This window comes from Sturnus vulgaris, chromosome Z (assembly GCF_052056855.1).
Source record: "Sturnus vulgaris isolate bStuVul1 chromosome Z, bStuVul1.hap1, whole genome shotgun sequence".
NCBI classification, from domain to species: domain Eukaryota; kingdom Metazoa; phylum Chordata; class Aves; order Passeriformes; family Sturnidae; genus Sturnus; species Sturnus vulgaris.
The window spans coordinates 25,109,297-25,128,255 of record NC_142283.1 but is presented as its reverse complement, the minus strand read 5'-3'; the positions used below and the strand labels follow the sequence as shown (position 1 = coordinate 25,128,255).

Sequence of the window (18,959 nt, the reverse complement as noted above, 5' to 3'; positions counted from 1 at the left end):
CATCTCTAGGGAGAAAAAGTAGTGCTTCAGATGTACTGCACCCTGAGAGTACACCTTAATTTCTGCTGATTTTTTTCAAGTGCATAAGGTGACTAGCTCACCTGAAGATGTCATAGTGAAGAAGTATTGAATGCATAGCTGTCATGTATCTGAGCAACTGCAGACTCCTGTGACAGGACAAAATCTGCTGTTCTACATTACAGCATCCTTCCTTTGCTCTGAGTTAGTGATCTAACTAGTGGGAGAGTGCTGAAGCAAAGGTGAAATATGTTCAGCTCCTGGCAAAAATTAGCTTTTCTAATAGGCCAGCGTCATTGCAATGCCACCGCAATACATACAGGCTCTCCAAGGAGTTGTTTGGAAATGATACTTCCACAAAGAATTTGACCATGGAAGGGAGAAGTGCAGTCTTCAAGGGTGGTGTTGTTGGTTGCTGCTGTTGGGGATCATTTTCATACTGTTGTGCTGTCTATTACCTGACTAAAGATCTGAGTCAAATGTTTGTCTGCTGGGAAGGGAGGGTGCATTTTGTTGCTTCTGTTTATTAACTCCACCTTTGTTATTGGGAGTAATGTCAGAAGTGTGTTTTTTTGTTTTTTTATTTCCAGCTGTGATAGACAAAATGTCAGCAGAATAAGTGACCTACTCTCCAAAACTTACCATGAACCATTTGGTCGGACCACCTGAGGGGGAGATCAGTGAAGAGCCAACAAACGGAGCAGTGAGTGAGTCAGTGGAGGCTGACCTGGAGCACTCGGAGGTGGAAGAGGAGCAGAGGTATGCTCGCTATCCAAGGCACACCAGCAGCAGCCACGGGGGCCTATCCGGGCAGGAGGAGGAAGGCATGTTAGCTAGGTCAGCCAGCACTGAGAGTGGTTTCCACAATCACACGGATACTGCAGAAGGGGATGTGATAGCCACAGTGGAGGACAGTTACGACATCGAGAGGGTGCAGGAAAATGAGGATGAGAGTGCATATGCAGTGCAGTACAGACCTGAGTCCGAGGAGTACACGGAGAATGCAGAGGCTGAGCATGGCGAGGCCATCCATAACCAAGCATTGCCCAATCACTTACATTTCCATTCCATCGAGCATGAGGAAGCCATGAACGCAGCCTACTCGGGTTATGTCTACACACATCGCCTCTTCCACCGAGGAGAGGACGAACAGTATGCTGAGGCTTACGCTGACTATGGACTGCAGGAGCACGTGTATGAGGAAATAGGAGACACACCAGATCTCGATGTTAGGGAGGGCATCCAGCAGTATGAGCGGGAGAGAGAGGAAGCTGACAATTACCGCAAGGAGGCACTTGGTGCCCGCCTTCACCATTATGATGAACGGTCTGATGGAGAGTCTGACAGCCCTGAAAAGGAAGCAGAGTTTGCACCCTACCCAAGAATGGATAGTTATGAGCAAGAGGAGGACATTGATCAGATTGTAGCAGAAGTGAAGCAGAGCATGAGCTCCCAGAGCTTAGACAAGGCAGCTGAAGACATGCCAGAGTCAGAGCAGAGTTTGGAGCATGGTCAGGCTCTTGTCAGTGGTGGGCATGAAAGTAATGGCCAGCTCACATCTGGTTCTCAAGTTACATCTGGCTCAGGAGAATCTGTACAGAGGTACAGCAAGGAAAAAAGAGATGCAATTTCACTGGCCATCAAGGATATTAAAGAGGCTATTGAGGAAGTGAAGACGAGGACCATCCGTTCTCCTTACACCCCTGATGAGCCTAAGGAGCCAATCTGGGTGATGCGGCAGGACATCAGTCCATCCAGGGATTCTGACGACCAGAGGCCACTAGATGGAGATGTGAGTACACAAAGCTTTCACCTCAGCTTGTCTGTATTTAATTCCTTTACTTGTGATGTGCATGACAGTGAAGGAGGATGCATGATATTCTTGTTCTGTGTCGCATTCTTGAAAAAGTGCTTTGTTTTAAATTTGTACTCTGTAGAGCATAAGAGAAGTAAACATGAATCGAGGAGCCATACTTTTCAATATTTAATACTGCTGACCCCAGGTGTACTGTACAAGAATTTGTCACATGAAACTCATTATGTGTCTTTTCTGAAATAAATGCTGTTACATTTTTTACTTCCATAATGTATTTTAGAATAGTGACCAAACAGTTTTCTACTGTCTATCTCCGTGTGTTTTTGTAAACTCTTAAGTTTCTACATTTCATGTTCTGTCACATAACAGTCTTAACAGTTCTGTCAGATATCTGGTAATATTCTTTATGATGGTATCATAGATTCATACGGTATATCTGATGGTATAATCAGATTCATATTCTAGAACAGTTGCATGTCAACTTGCAGTCCTAGAAATATGTTTTGAGCTTCAGTGTATTACATTATTACTGTAAAGTGTATTTACAGCAACATTAGTATTGAAGGTAGTTGTTCACATTTAAGCATTAGCATTTCTGAGATTGTGTACTCTTGGCATGAGATTTAAATTAGATCAGGGTTGTCTACCAGGTTGTGGTTCCAGCTGTCTTTAAGAAAATATTTACTTCAAGTTTTATGAGTTTTCTGCATTATTTTATAAAATAAACTCATAAACAACTGTTAAATGGGTTAAATTTATGATATAAAAAGAGTTGGTAGGCTAAATTTACTGACCAAAAATTATCTATTGCATATTCCTATGTTATTACTTCAAAGGCAGGTACCTGAAAACATTACTCCATTCCTCTTTATTGCTGTGAAATGATTTTTGTGACCTTTTGTTTGGTTTTTTGTTGGTTTTTTTTCTGAAAGAACAGCAGTAGTAGAATTTCTTGTGTGTTATTTTGGTATTTTAGACTGAATTATTGTAACCTTCTAAAAATGCATGAGAAATATTTAAGATACCTCAGTTACTGCAAAGGGAATTCAGATGATGAAAAAAGATCACATGCCAGGTAGATCTTTGACTGGCTTCTGATTTGTTTATATGTCTTCAAAATGAGGAAGGCTAATATTTTACAAATGGGAAGGATTTTTTGGAGAGTGATGTTTGGGATGCTGGAAAAACATGCAAGCTGATTGAGACAGATTTTATTTTTCCTGCAAAACTGTTGAAAACCCAGTGATAAGTGTGTGGTGGGTTTTTTCCCTTGATTCTTAATATAAAACCTAATTGAACCTTAAAAGAAGTCCAAACAACTATATTGCAAAAGTTGCTTCTACAAATATTTTCAAAATTATGTCTGTTACAGAGTTGATTTGCAGTCACGTGAAGGAAGAAATCTTCCCAGATTATTTTGTGTAGGAAACCATTATTTTTAACGTAACTTCAGAAGTTTGCAGAACAAAAATTATTTCTTTCCCCATTGTCAAATAGATCGCGTTTCTCTGTTTCTGCACGGTTTGTTTACCATATAGTCTGTAAATGCTGTTATTGCTTGGAGGATCAAAGAATTTCCTATTGCTTTCTAACTGATTGTAACACTGAGTACCATGATGGTCTTGGTGACATTAGGTTGAGGATCCTGAGAGCACCAAGTTCTTCTGAAGGTGTTTTACCTGCTCTCCAAAATCCAGGTGCATCTTGCAGAATTGAACTTTCCTGAGATGTGCTGATATGACTCAGTCCGGTATGCTTATATACAAAATGGGTGTTTTTATTGGTCTCTGCATATATTAGATATTGAAGTAAATACAGGTTGCCATTTTGCACCAAAAAATTAATTTCTTATTCAATATTTTTTGTACCATGTCAGATGAGAACCTGATTGAAATTCTCAGGGCTGGCAGAATCAAAACAGTGATTTATAATGACACTTAGTATAGCTCAGTGTAGAGAGAAGTGATGGTTGTAGATCTACAAATTCTGTGTTCTTGGAAGGAAGAAGTAAATTACTTAAATAATTTAGAAGATCTGTAGCCCATTGAGGAGGCAACTTGTTGTAAAAGGGACTTGGGACTGAGTAGGAATTTTGTTTTTCCCTGAAGAAGGGGTATGTATTTGCTTTACCAGATTCTTCAATTTAGATGGCAACTCAAACTATCTGCTTTCTTTAATGAAACATTCCTAGCATTGTTTAGCTGTAAATTAGGCAAAAATAGCTGGTGTTGACTAAGTTGACCATAAGTGGTCAATATAATAAAAATACAGTTGAAACCCATTCATCTAATTGTAAATTGTCCTTCTATCTCCCTCGAGAAAAAAGCAGGATCTCAGGGGCTTTACAGTGTAACCAGTATATGCCAGAGATGTTTTTCAGTCTGATTTATAGCATTGACCTGGAAATATGAGTGTTTTCACCTTCAGGCAGACACCATTTTCTTTCCCCAGAAGTATCAAATTGCTGCAAATAAATAATGCAAATTGAGTGCTTGTTTTGCCTACAGTTATTTTGCAGGTCTACTTTGAAAATTATCCTCAAGTTGTTTTTTAGCAAAACTATTTTCTTTTAGAGATAGAACTTACTTGAAAATACTTCTAATAATACTGTGTTCTTAATAATGTGGTACTGAAACTTGTAAGACTTCTTTAGATACAAACAACAGTCACTTTTTATTTAGCTAGAAGCTGTCCATTTGGAGACCAGTACAGCCAGAAGAATGATTTGTGGTTGAGACTCATTAAATGCAATATCCTCCTTTGCCTTTTTTCCCAAGGAAGTGTCTGTTAGTCCCCAGTGGTGAGAATTTGGGTAATACATTCACAGCAGAATGCTTGGTAGGATGCCATTTGGAAATATCCAGAGACTATTTTAAGAAGCTAACAATTCAGAAGTATTAGCTAACCTGCAGCTAGGTAGAGTTTGGGGCTGTTAGGAAAGACATGCAGTGACTGTGATGGTAAGAAAGGTATAGATCGTTGTATCTGTGTGTAGGTAAGATGTCTTGATTCCAGTTTTATTCCCAGGTTAATCTACCAGGATTATCAGTCATTCCTGGATATTTCTTTTCAAAATAAGTGTTTGGTAGGATGTATGAGAAAAGTAAATTGCTCACTGCCCATGGACGATTGTGTTGTAATAACCTCTGGTAGTCCTGTGGTGTAGGAGACAGGTAGCAGACTTCTGTGAATAAATAAATAGTTTAAAGAGGTACCTGTTTAATATTTAACAATGGAGAATATTACCGCCGTGTGCCTTGTGCAGCCTGGTTTAATGATGCATGCTTTCACTTGAATCAGAGGTGGTGTGGACAGTGAGTTTGTGGGGAACGTGTTGTATTTGTGTGTTTGATAAAAACTGAAAAATCTTAGTGTCTTTTGAATAAAGGCAGTATGAGTATTTCTTAACATTTCCCACACAAATGAGATCTGTACAATTGATGTATATTTCCAAAGTCTGTTTATCAGAAATCTTTTAAACCAAAGCAGACCATCATTTGGATATGGCCTCATGAGGATCTGTTCTTCAAATACAATAGCAGTTAGAACTGCACAGCTGCAAGAAATGTGGCATCGGGAAACTGACCCTTGATGGAAAAGGCTGTGGAATTTAATTGTTGATTCCTGTGGAACAAGGTTGTTTCCTGAGTGTGAAATGGAGAGATTTTGTTCACTCATAAAATCATGGAATCACATAATGGCTTGGGTTGGAAGGGGCCTTAAAGATCATCTAGTTCAACTCCCCCTGCCATGGGCAGGAACACCTCCCACTAGACCAGGTTGCTTCATTCAGCTTGGACTTGAACACTTCCAGGGATGAGGCATCCACATCTTCTGTCTGCAACATGTTCCAGTGCCTCACCACCTTCACAGTAAAGAATTTCTTCTTAATGTCTAATCTCTACCTGCCTTCTTTCAGTTTGAAGACATTCCCCCTTGTCCTGTCACTACTGCTCTTGCATACAGTCTCTCTCTAGCTTTCATTTAGGCACCCTTCAGGAAGGCTGCAGCTAGATCACCCAAGGTCTCCTGTTTTCCAGGCTGAATAATCCCAATTCTCTCAGCCTTTTGCTCGTACTGAATAAAGTTTGTAACTTGAAGCTATGAATAAGCTTAAGCATGGACCTTGTAGTATTCCTGTGCCTGAGAGTAGTGGAGCAGGAGATCCTTTAGGAAAATATATTCCAGATGCACACAGTTACCTCACTGGAAGGGCAGGCCCATATCCTTAGCTTGCTCTTACTCACCATTCTTGTCAGATTCTTCACTGGAAGCCTGCTGTGAATGTGCATAGCCAAGCACAGCAATTGTGGTGTTTAAAGGTCTAAATAGAAGACATGCAGTGCATAGATCTGAACTTGAAGATAAATGTTCATCCACATGTTCAAGTGGAAAGGATTAGAGTTTTGCATAGTAGATAACTCAAAATGCAATTAAATATTCTGGTGTCTAAAATGTATTGGAAAAAAGTATCTTTGTTACAGAGCTTTGAGAAGAGTAGCTTGCTTAGTTTTAGGAGTAAAAAACCTACTGAGAAAAGTACTGAAAGGCTCAAAAAGTAAAGTAGAATTTTTTGAGCTGTAAATTAAACGAAGTAGAAGTAGGCTGCCTGCTTCAGCTCTGCCATAATCAGGAGAAAACAATGGTTTGGAGGTAGAAATTGCCCATTTAAGACGTCTGTTCAGTTATCCATGGAGTTACAGCTCTGGAAGCCATGTTTTGTTGATGTGCAGGTCACGATCTGTTACTGCATGCCAAGACTTTGGTTTTACAAAGCCCTATCACTGATGTTTATAATCTCTATTCCTCTGCAGGCATTTGAGGTGGTGAGATGTTAGAATAAACCCTAATATCAAGTAAAATCACGTATATGGGTGGCTTAGATTTGTGAGATAGAAACTCATAGCTGAAGACAAGTCTTCCAGGTGGAACAGAACTGAGCCGCATTTTTTTGCTTCTCTCTTGTTTTTGGTTATGTATACTTTATTTCAACCATTGCAACCATCTCAGTTGTGGAGTTTTCTCAATTTTGATACATCGATGTTGTCATGGAGATGAATTTGCTTCACTTTTTCCACAGCAGGAGTAATGTATTATTAAGAGGCAACAGAGAAGTCTTTTAAATAATTAAGCAGGCTTCAGTAATAAATCAACTAAGGGGGGGAAAAGAGAGAAAGGAAACAATTGAAATAAAGATGAGTTCTTATTGGCAGCATATTGTTGAGTTTTTTTCTGAGCAGATCTTTTAAAACTGTTGGTTGAGCACACAAAGTATAGGTCAGCTTTCCATCATTTATGAGAGACTCAGGCTTAAGAAAGGCACCTCAAATGCCCCAAACCAAGAATCATTTAAGAACCAAAGCAAGCCAAAATAAAAAGCATTTTATTCATCAATCACACAGAAGAAAGCTTAAATTTAGCAATTAGTCTGCTTGAAGGCAAACACTCACAGATGTGTTACTGGCTTTTAATTTATGGTGAGCACTGGATACCTAATCCCTTGAATATTTTGTTTGATTACATTTTTCAGTTATTGAAAGATGAAAATAACTTGATTTTTCTGTGCTGTTGAAAATTAAAACAGCACTTGCTGTAGTTAAAATCTGAACAAGCAGGAGGAATCCACAGTGATTTTTTTGGACTGACACATAAAACTGCACTGGAAGTTGAAGTGAAAGTATGGCTAAGGAGGTCCATACTCAGAGAAGCAGCCAGCACTGAGTCAGTTCTTTCAAATGGGATTATTTTTCATTGTCCAGATGGTGGCAATTGACAGGAGGCTCTGTCTTCGCAGGACATCATCACGTGGACCAGGGGAAATTTCACAAACCAAAATTTCCCAAACTGCATTTGATCTTAGATACAGTTGGTCTCTTATTCTACGTGATCACTCCAGCATGTTTGATCCCTTGCTACTGTTTCCTAAAGCTACATACAAAACGCCTCCTTTGTTAAATGTATAAGTAAGACTGTTTTACGTGATGTTATCTGCATAGGCAGGAATAATTTCTGTTGACTACCAGCAAATGTCTTACCCATAAGCAAATTGGTATTTCTGCAGCGGCAACTGCATGAGTCAGCTGTTGGATAAGAGTCCTGACCCAGCAGCTGCCTGTTGACAAAGCCCCTCACTTCAGATGCTAACTATCCAGGGTGGTAGTTAAAATGATAAGTGATGCTTACCACTTTTCTTGGGCACAGGAGGAGCCTTCTGGGGAAATCTTTTTAGGCTGCCTGAAATTCTTGTATGGTCCTATAGCAGTTAATCAAATGTGTTGTTCTGAATGACTAGTTCAGCCAGTAACCTCGTCTCAGATCACCTTGTCCTATCATGTTTGCACAAACTTATCGGGGACAAGTCCTGGGCCACCCAGCAAACTGATGGGTAAGTGCACATGATATGTGCAGAGGCAGTTATACCAGAACTACAGCACTAAGTTAAGTTTTATCCGTAGGTCAAGATAATAAATTGAATTGCATAGATTTGCTACAGTATGCAAGTATGTGTAAGGTGCTAACTTGTTATCATTTTTTCAAGCCCACCATTTATAGCACTATACTTAAAACAAATTTTCAACAAAGACAGCCAATAATCATTAGCTTTTAGCTTCATTCCTTGTGGGAATTTATGTCAACTAAAGCCTATGGTCTCAGTCTGTGTTGTAGTGAACACAATTTGAGCTGTACAAATGACCGAGGACACTGCCATCACATAGTGATCCTAAAACCTGGGAGATTTGCTGCTCTAATTGTCCTGATAAAGGCAGTACTTGTGATAGAATGCATCTTACTATATTTGCATGTTGGACTTGAAGATTTCATAGTGTTTGGACGTTTTCCTTGTGTGTGTAGATTTTTTCCAGAACATTATCTCTAAAATGAAAAAAAATGAAAAAAATTTAAAGCCTTGCTTTATCCAATTGTCTCCTGAGCTGATGTACAAGGAGACTTAGCCACACATGTGCCATAATACCTTTAGATAGACATTAGTGTCGAATAAGTATTGCCCTGTTTTTTAAGTGAATCTTGAATTTCTGAAGTATTTGTTGATTTGTCCACATATATGATGCTATAAAAAGCTCTGAATAAACTACCTTTTTCAAAACAAAAAATGACCCGTGCTGTTTAAGATCTTTGTGAGCAGCATGGACAGTGTGATTGAGTGCACCATTGGCAAGTTTGCCACCACCAAGCTGAACAATGTGGTCAACACACTGGAGGGAAGGGCTGCCAACCAGAGGGACATGGGGAGGCTTGAGAGGGGGACCTGACCTGTGAGAGCCTCATGAAATTCAACAAGGCCAAGTGCAAGGTCCTGCACATGGGCCAGGGCAATCCCAAATTGGAAAAAGAACTGATTGAGAGCAGCTTTACAGGTAAGGACTTGGGAATACTGGTCAGTGAAAAATTTCATACAAGGCCATATAGTGCTAGGATGACGTAGAACCACTTCAAACTGACAAAGTAGGTTTAGATTAGATACAAGGAAAAATTCTTTACTGTGGGGGTGGTGAGGCACTAGCACGGTTTGCCCAGGTGCCACATCCTTGGAAGTGTTCAAGGCCAGGTGGGATGGGGCTTTGGGTAACCCAGTTTAGTGGTAAGTGTCCCTGTCCATGGCAGTAAAATTTAGATGATCTTTAGGTCCCTTCCAATATAAAGGATTCTATGATTCTATGATTTCATCCCCTCAGTCCTAGCCTTGTGTGTGACTGTGTGACCCACAAATTACACTGTCTTCAAATGATCTGCTGCTAGAAGCACATAAAACATCACTGCTTTTATTAAGAAGAGCAAGTGCTTGTATTTGAAGGTGTTTCAGTTACATGTCTCTTCATGAACTGTATAGGAGACAGTTGGATTGACCTGGATAGGTTAGATGCAACACAATCCTCTCCTTTAACAAGTTCTGTTACTAAATCCCTCTGCACAAGAGCAAGGAAGGTTTTTCAGGTGAACTGGGTTGCATGTTAGAGTCAAAACAACACCGAAATTGAGATGGAGAATTTTTGGATGTATCAGGTTGAGTATCATAAGAAAAATGTAAGTAGATATTCAAGAGAAAAAGGGATAGCTATTACTTTTTTATTGCTGCACCTAAAAAAAAATTTCTAATTCCATTGATAGACCTAATATGTGCCTAATAGCAGCATGTATCATGTGACTTTACTATGTTTGTTCTGACAACTTTGTTAGATTTCTGAAACTTGTTTTGTTAATGACAAATGGCAGTGAAACAGTCACTAATGCTTTATTTTAGACTTTGTTTAGAGCAGCTGTGCAAATTATCTATCCACTATGATCCATCAAAATATTACTTGTTATTGCTGTGACTGCACTCTTTCCTTGTACATTATATCCAGTACCTCTAAAAATGCATTTTGGTGTCAAAGGGAACTGAGTGTTAATTTTTCAAAGACTGGACTTCCCTGTACAAATGTTTTCAAGGACAGCTCTCATGTCGTGTTATGCAGCAGACTTTCTAAAGTATTTGATATTTGGGTTTGGTAGTTCTGGTTCTTGGTTTGTATTTTTTAGGAGGTTTGATTGGTTGGTTATTGTTGTTCAGGGATTTTCTCCCCCCAAATAAATATTTCAGCAGACATTCAAACAGAGCACATAGAAAGCCATGCAGTAACTTAGTTTGGATACTCTGTAGATGAAAATACCTGAGGAAAGGCGCTTACAGTGGAGTAACTGAACTAATATAGTATATATAGTTACTGTAGTAACTGTTATATACAGTATATAGTTACTGCAGTAACTGTTAGTACATTTCAGATTATGCACAATTTCTTAATGCTAATTGTCTGATTTAAATGAAATTAATTTTTATCCTTTAGTGTGTGAGTATGACTGTTTTCAGCCATTGTAAAGAGCACTTTTTGGTGTGTACATGCATGCATTTGATGCTTAAATTGATTTATTTGTGTCTTGTTTAAGGCTTAATCCTACAACGTGTAGATGTCATTGTGTTGATAGTATTATGCACCTTTAAAATTTATTCCTAGTACAGGAATACTGTGTGATTATAAGAATGTGAGCACTATGAAAATTCTTCCTTATGTAAATAGGAGTTGCCATTTGTACAGTTGCATCACTGTGGCACAGTTGACTGGTAATTACGCAGCAAGTCAAGGGAGCCTGTATCTCTTCCACAGCCCTTGCTCACATGCTCTCCGTGGCAAGTAATTCTTCAGTATGATGGTGCAGCCACGTGCCAGCTTTCTAGGGATTGTTTCACTCTGCACCTTCTTTTGTCTTGCAGTTGTGATTCAAAATACCGGGGGATGCAGGGACTGCTCTTTAACACAGGCGATACCTGTAAAGAATTGCTTCTTAATTCTTTGTAAGCCTTTATTAGTCAACTATAATTCTTAGTTTTATCTGAGATAAAGGAATGTTTGTAAAGAGAAAGAATAGGAAAAGGGAGTTACGTTTTCTTCTTTCGTTTCATATCTAAGGGGAGACTAAGAGAAACTTCGATGTTTGGGTTTTTAGTTGTTGTTCTTGATTTGGTTTTGGTTTTACGGGTTTTTTGTAGACTGTATCACACAACTCAGTTTTTCAGCTCCAGTAGATGCAGAGCACGAGGGTGGAGCTGCTGCCAGCTCAGACCACTGGAAATGTATCCCTTTTCTAATTTGACTCATTGGCTCAGAGAAAAGCTATATCATGTTGTTTATGAAAAGATAAAAATAACATTTGGCTCGTTTTGCCATCAGTCCTGAACTGTTAAGCTGGCAAAGCTAGAGCTGCACTCTTCCTGTATTAAAAGAGAGTAGAATGGCAGGGCTATTGTGCTAAATACCCAAATGCTAAATGCTAAATTTCCCTTTTGAAGATTTCCATTTTGGCTTGGGCAGATGTGTTTTGTAGGTATCTCCTTAAAATCTGCCTCTAAAAATGCGTGCTGGGTATAAAGCTTTGTACTCTCTTTCACTTTAGTCACCTTCATTAATTCCACATTCTGTGGAATGTTCACGTGTCACAGCCTCATACCAGGGCCCCCTGCTCTGTACTTCAGATACCTTGCTACAGCTTTTTCACATCACCAGCATTCATTAGGAATTGCCTATGATTAGAATATCCTTTCGAGAACATCTTCCCCTTTATCAAGATACTTGCTCATCAATCACATAGACAGTTGCTTCACTGAATTGTTTATGGAAAAAAAAAGAAGAATGAAGAAATCTGATCTAATAAGCATGTACTGAGCTCATAGCATGATATGTTGAATATTTTCCAAGTTTTTACTGTATCTAGAATGAGGAATCCCAGACCTTGATTACACTGGTATTGAATTGTAATTGAATATATTAGTAAATTCTTGAATACATCAGTATTTCCCTGCACAGTTTATAAAAGTTGTTTTGTAAGATAATGGAATAAGATTTATGGACAACTCCTGTGGCCTTCCGCTGCTCAGATTAGATTAGTTTAGCCCCTCAGATTAATAATATGTGAAGGCATGTGTGCTTATGGGGAAATTTCAGTCTTTTCTTCACTTTTCCCACTTTGATAACTAAATAAACTTTAGCTGAATCCCTGTGTGCTGCCTAAGGTCAATTCACTTGTCTCCCATCACAGCTTACTCTTAAGTGACTTTACATTTTCTTTCTTAGAATGTCAGCGCTTAGGATGTAAAATATAAAAGAATAATTTCTACATTGGGCACTCACAATAACTTTTGATTTTCTTGCCATGTCTAGTCTCCATCTCCAGATTCCTCTTCACCTCGAGGTGCTGAATCATCAAGCAGGCAACATCACCAGGATGTCTGCAGTACAGCAGAGGCTTCCACTAATAAAGAGGTAGAGTAAAACCTTTTAAAAAGCCACCATCTTGTTCATGCTGCTTATGCCTTTTAATTTTCATTGCTCCCTTGTACTTGTGAAATCTCTTTTTTCTTTCCTTATTCTTCTTTACCTTATGCTTGCCTGGCTATCTGACTGAATTTCTAACATACTGTTCTAACATGACTGTTTGTCATGGCATTTCTGACTCTGTGTTTGGTTGTTACTAAATTTGTTTAACAGGTGCAGGGAACTGATTTACCAAACAGCCAACGTCCCCTCTGTAGCAGAGACAAAATGAAGAAGCCCTTTCCTTTTTTCTCCCAACTAAGAAGGAGTATTTGTCAGCCAGATGAAAAAGTGCTTAAATTAAATTAATAATGTAATAAATTATGCTGCTTAATATTTTGTCATTGTAGAAACTGGCCTGCAACTGATTCTTAGTCAGAATTCAATTCCTGACTCCAAGCTTCTCAGAGTAATGCTACATAGTTGGAATTTTTTCCCCTCATCTGGTAGTGCTTTAGACTTCAGTCATTCCACCAAAACTAAATAAATGTGACTAAAACTGCTCATAGTGTAAAAAGAATTTAATTTGATGTAAAAAGGATTTGGATTACTATAGAGTGGCAGGTTCTGTAAACAGAAAAATCTGCCTATATTTGATTTATTTGCCTTTTTTACTAAACTTGAAAACAATCTAGAAACTACCACAACAAAATACCATATATACCTAACTGATAGCAATGCATGAGTTACCTTCCAGAATTAAAAACCTGATCTGCTCTAAGTGGATTAAAAATGAAACACTAATTAAATGATCCATTTGTTCCTTTTTACTTCTTCAATTATCGAGGGATAGGAAAGCTTGTAACATGTAATTGTGCCAGTCTGCCTTTGCATTTAGAAAATAATGAAAAATTTCAAAAGACTGAAGAAACCTATGATTTTTCTTATTCTGAAGTTTTCGACTACATGCCTTTAAGTTTTCATCTGCTTTACTGTTAGCTTATTAAAGCCTTAAGCATTCTTCACTACAAACTTGTCACTGTATATTCTATATTTTAGCTATCTTTAGGTATCAATAAACTTAACCAAAGAAAGAAAACAAACGAAACACTATTGATTTCAATTGTTAGGAAGTGCTTACACATAGTTACAGAGGTGGTAAACCAGGTTTCACTGTAGGAGGTATTGGGTTATTAGTTTCCCTCAGGTGGGGAATAATTCTCGTTTTATTTCTAATGCAAGATAAAAGTGATAAAACAGCCTCATAATTTCTGGATTTCTAGCTCTTAGAGAAACCTTTTTATTCGATATAAATTTATAATACCAGATGGCAACAAGATTATTGAAAGTAATACAATATTAATGACCTTGATATTTCATTATTCACGCCTATGTAAAATTAAAAGGTGTAGGTTTCCACCTATTGGTAACTTTGCCTGTTTCTTAACTCCTCTAGTGGTTTTAGTAGAATGCCTTTCTACCTGGGTAATGAGCAAGAAAAATGAAATTTGTGAGTGAGAGAAGAGACATATATTGATGGTGGTTTGCACCACTCTATCTTGAAAATAAATTGCTGGTTAGAGTGCTGAATCTGTATCATTAATTTTGTTCACTGCTTAAAAAGAAATAAATACTTTTTAAGGTATTTATATATATGAGATGCCTCTTGTGTGTAGAAGATTTGTCCTCTGTGCTTGTTAGAGCCCAGTGTTTGAATCTCCCCCTTAGCCCTACGTCAGCAACTATTACAAACAGTTATTGGAGTCTGTATGGATAGGGGGTTTGGTAGGAGCATTTATCTGCAGATGTGAAAAGGCATGTCAGTGTCCTCACAGCAGCTTAAATGCGTTGGCAGCGGCAGATCATTGATTATTGACGTCTTTATCAATGCTAGTACAGAATCTGATGGACAGGATTCTTGGATTTTCAACACAGCTTAATAATTTTCATAGGGAGTGAAAAGAGCTTACAGCTTACAAAGGCTCAGCTGTCTGTGTCACATGCCTTTGGTTTTTAATTCAAAAATTTTATTTTATAGCAAGACATACATTGTCTGTTAAAAATATTATTTGTTATATCAATTTTCCATATCTTACAAAGGAGAAGTTGTCCTTGGGGTTAAGTCAGTCAACCTGTTGCATAACTGTCACCTTTGCAGTTTTACCTGTTCTTTCCACTAGTACACAGACCTGGTAAGTTACCTGTCATAAAGAAAAACAATTTGGCATATATTTCCATGTATATCATCTGGAAATATACTGAAAATTATTGAAGATTTTATGCATTATTCTGATCATGTCTTTTAATGGAATTACATTAAGCAGTCGTTGAAGTTACTGCTAGTACAATCAGTTATAGATTCATTAAGTATCCTCTTACCTGCCTATGACAGCAGAAGGTATTTCAGTATATCCATTACCAGTTATATAGTGCCACACACAGTTTTGTTTGATAAATTTTTGTATGTAGTGTACGTTATTGATCAAAAGAAGTGGTGAATCTCACTCACTGAAAGTTGTAGCCTTCAGATGTCTGAAGGGTTAGTCTCATAGTCTTTCACAGAAAATACCAATAGGATGTATGGCATTACTTTAGTGTATGTATTTACATGCACAAGTCAAGATTCTATTTATTCCTTCACTATTTATGTAATTGGTGTTACCAAAAGTGTTTTTGTGCTTAATACAGTGTAAGCAGAGTTGGTGGTGAGGTCATGGTGAATCCAGTTATCCCACAGAGTAGAGGCTGCTCCATAACCTGTTAAAATCTAGAAAGCTTTTTGTAGGGCCTGTTAATGTGAGGGATACATCTAAAACCATTCCTAATGAGTAACTGTATTTTGTTAATGATGGTTTCAGTCATGAATTATAATAGTGAAGTGCAATTTTTATACTCCTGTATGCATTTATTTGTAGTTGGAAGGTCCAGTGTCTTTGAGGTATTATGTACTTTCCTGTATTTTTCTTGATTATTAAACGTAGAGCACCTATTGTAGATAATGAATGCACTAGTGAATACCAACAAGTAAGTGAAGTCTGGTCTTACCATATTGTCTACTAGATAGACATAAATGGAATACATGGAGTTTACTCTAGTAGGTGCTTAGATTTTGAAAATACTAATAATAAATAACTATAAGTGGTGTTCTACTTTTACTAATAACTATGGCTGATCTAGGTTTGGGGGAGGTTTTGGCACGGGGAAATTTTTAATGCATATTTGTGCATGCTATGTTCTGTTTGAAATCCTTTTTGTCTTAATTACAGTCCAGAAAAAGCTTGGCTTCATTTCCAACGTATGTTGAAGGTAAGATAGTTCTACAGTTTCTAAATGTTTTTTCACATCAAAAAACCCACCTGTATTTATAATATATGAAATTTTACTTTTATTTGCTGAATAGAAAAGCTGCAAGGGTTGGGTGTGCTGGTTTAGATTAAATTGTGTCTAATTTAGAACCTGAGCTAAATCCTGCTCTGCTCTTTCAGAAATTTGGGAACATGGAGCTTTTAGTTTTTTAGTGTTTCAGTCATAGTTTCTGTATCAGTTGTGCTGGTTATTTTCCTCAATGTCACTTGAAACACTGCTTTCTTTATGGCATTTACACAACATATAAGGACGTGTGTGGACAAGGCAAACAGACTAAGCAAGAAGACTATAGTGCTCTGTCCAGCATTGATTTCAACTGAGAGGTTCAATGTAATCTCAGTTGGATTTATTGGCAGGCCTGCCAGTGAAAATCTGCTTTGCTTAACAGCTACTTGCCTTCCCATCTCAGATTTAAGGTTTCAGTAATACTGAATTTTTTCAGAACAATGTGAAAAAGCAAGTTACCTGCCACATGAACTGCTGTTACCTTTTGTATGAGTCTGCATCATCAGTATCCTGCAGGAAAAGCACAAGTTGTATGCAGTTACGACAGAAGTAGAAAATAGAAGTTTCATTAGGTTTTTATTTACTTTTCCTATGACAGTGATTGTTCTATGTGCTTGATGAAATTTTAGAAATAGTTGATGTAATACTTTATTTGGACTTCCTTGTCACTCCTTGGATTGCTTTACAGTGTGCTGTATTTAACTGATTATGTGATCATTTTCTTTAGAGTGCAAATTGACTGTTGTTAGTCTTCAGAGTATAATCTGCCTGTTTTGGAGTTTCTGGCCAGAGACTTAACTAAGTGTTGGAATTTTGCAACAGTGAAGGAACTCTCTTAGCATTTAAATTTATCTCCTATTGATAGTCCTGTCTTATCAAGGGATTTTAAAAATAATTACCTCTGCCTTAGGAAAAAAAACAAAACGTAAACTAAAATTTTCTTCATTCTTAGTCCAGCACAAAATTCCTTAAAATTACAAATGTTCCATTTTTATGCATCAGCAGGCCAAGGAAAAATTTGCTGGCACCTATGCTATGCTTTCATTGAGGTAATAGTTTTGGTGTCAGATAATAAAAGGAGGAGGTATTCTAAAAAGCAGTGGTGTCTGTGTGTTCACCTCTGATGCAATTGGACCTTTTTTGGGTTTAATATGCCACTTCCTTGGAGTCTTACACCTTTTCCCCCTTCTTTTTTCTTTCCTCATTTTGATCAGAAATTTTACTGTAAAGGGTTTTGCACTCTTTATAATAAAGTGTAGAAATGGTGAAAAGGCCTCGGATGTGTAGAGTAATAAATAGCAACACTTAAAATGCTATGTGATTTCTCTGTAAATATGCAGAACTTCCAGATACATGAATTTCCCTAAGGAAATAACTCAGTTTCTTTAGGTCATGTGCTTGCAAGTGACTTCTTCATTTTGAGAATTTTCCAGATATATATGCTGCCTGAGCAAACTGCACACTGGAGATGAGCGTTTTAAAATTGCTGGTCATAAATTCTTGTATTCAAAGAAATTATAAAGAAGATGAGCCTGCTCACAGGGTTCATACTTGGGCTTCCGTCTCTGTGTATAGTTTCACTGTAATATTTATCTCCAGCTGTTTCTCTGTTAATCATAATGACTTGCTATTTCTTGAGGCCAGAGTTACCCATGCTCATTCTGAGGAGTTCTTAGTCTCATATGTTAGAATTAGAACAAAATTGGCATTCTGAGTAATTTGAAACTTAAAGCCCCATCACCTTACAGTTCAAGATACCCTTTGATTTTTTTAGAGGAAAAAAGAAAGACAAATGTGAACACAGGTGTTTTGTGATAATATATGAATATATTTACCGTGAGGATTCTTTAATATGATTTGTATTCTTATTTGTCCTGAACAACAATTGTTTTCTCTTCTGTGAACAGGAAGTTTCTTAAGTTAACCAGCCTCCCTTTTAGTTCATGACAGTTTTATCATGGTGTCAAAGTGGAACATTTTCATGCCTAAAATTTTTAGATAAAACTGCCAAGCACCAAAAATCTTACAAATCGTAAGTGGTGCTTTGTAAGGATTTAAGTTGCTTGGTAATTGAAACTTTACACCCCCATCAGCTTTCACAGAAGGTGATGGGTGTTGGATCACTAAGGATCTGTGGACTAAGAGAGCTGCTTTGCCATCAAGAGAGCCTGTACTCTGTGTATTTAATAACATTTTTATTTAAATCAATACTTTACCATAATATCCTTGTTAAGCCTACTGTTTTTTTAAAGGTATGTGGCATAAAAATATTGAGATGTGTGGTATGTGTGGAGCATTCCCAAGGAGGTTGTTCTGCCTGTTGCAACAGCTGTTGTTAATGTACAAGGAAGAAAAAGGCTGATGACTGCTATGAAGCTGCACCTTTCCTCTTTCTGCTGGTGACTGTTGGTCTCAAAATTGCAAGGCTGTTTTTGGTGGGTGAAGAGCAGGCTGAGTAACTGTGTCTGTCCCTTTATCACAGTGAAAAATCATGGCTTATTTTGCTCAAAGCTGGTCCCTACTCACAAAAGAATGAGCTATTGTGAGAAATAGGCTGAATTATCAATTGTAGCTTTTGCTGGAGATGTTTTACCGGGGTAGTGTAGCAAGGTTTTGGTAGTGGGGTGGCTACAAGGATGTCCTCTCTGAGAAGCTGCTGGAAGCTTCCTGCCTGTCTGATAAGAGTTAATGCCAGCTGGCTCCAAGACACGCCCACCACTGGCCAAGGCTGAGGCCATCAGTGGCAGTGGTAGCACCTCTGGGATATTATATTTAAGAAGGGGAAAAGACTCTGCACCGTGGCAACTGCAGCCTGAGGAGAAAGGGTTGGGAATGTGTAAAAGAAAGACCTCTGAAGACTAGGTCAGTGGAGGAGGACCCGAGGTGCTCTAGGTACCACAGCAGAGATTCCCATGCAGCCCTTGATGAAGACCATGGTGAGGCAGTTG

The 18,959-nt window shown here is 38.0% G+C and overlaps 2 protein-coding genes across 3 annotated transcripts in view; both read left to right on the top strand.

The window, feature by feature from the left end:
• PTAR1 (protein prenyltransferase alpha subunit repeat containing 1) overlaps nucleotides 1-729 on the top strand; it is a 91,955-nt gene extending 91,226 nt beyond the window's left edge. The window contains exon 8 of the mRNA XM_088156814.1: nucleotides 609-729. Within this exon, the coding sequence (XP_088012940.1) occupies nucleotides 609-687 (79 nt within the window). The 3' untranslated portion in view covers nucleotides 688-729. The remainder of the gene's footprint in view (nucleotides 1-608) is intronic.
• The window catches only part of APBA1 (amyloid beta precursor protein binding family A member 1), a 40,363-nt gene continuing 22,065 nt past the window's right edge, over nucleotides 662-18,959 (top strand). For both annotated transcript variants that reach the window (XM_014891744.2, XM_014891743.2), the window contains exons 1-3: nucleotides 662-1,810; nucleotides 12,547-12,648; nucleotides 15,906-15,945. In XM_014891744.2, coding sequence (XP_014747230.1) covers nucleotides 662-1,810; nucleotides 12,547-12,648; nucleotides 15,906-15,945 — 1,291 coding nt within the window. The remainder of the gene's footprint in view (nucleotides 1,811-12,546; nucleotides 12,649-15,905; nucleotides 15,946-18,959) is intronic.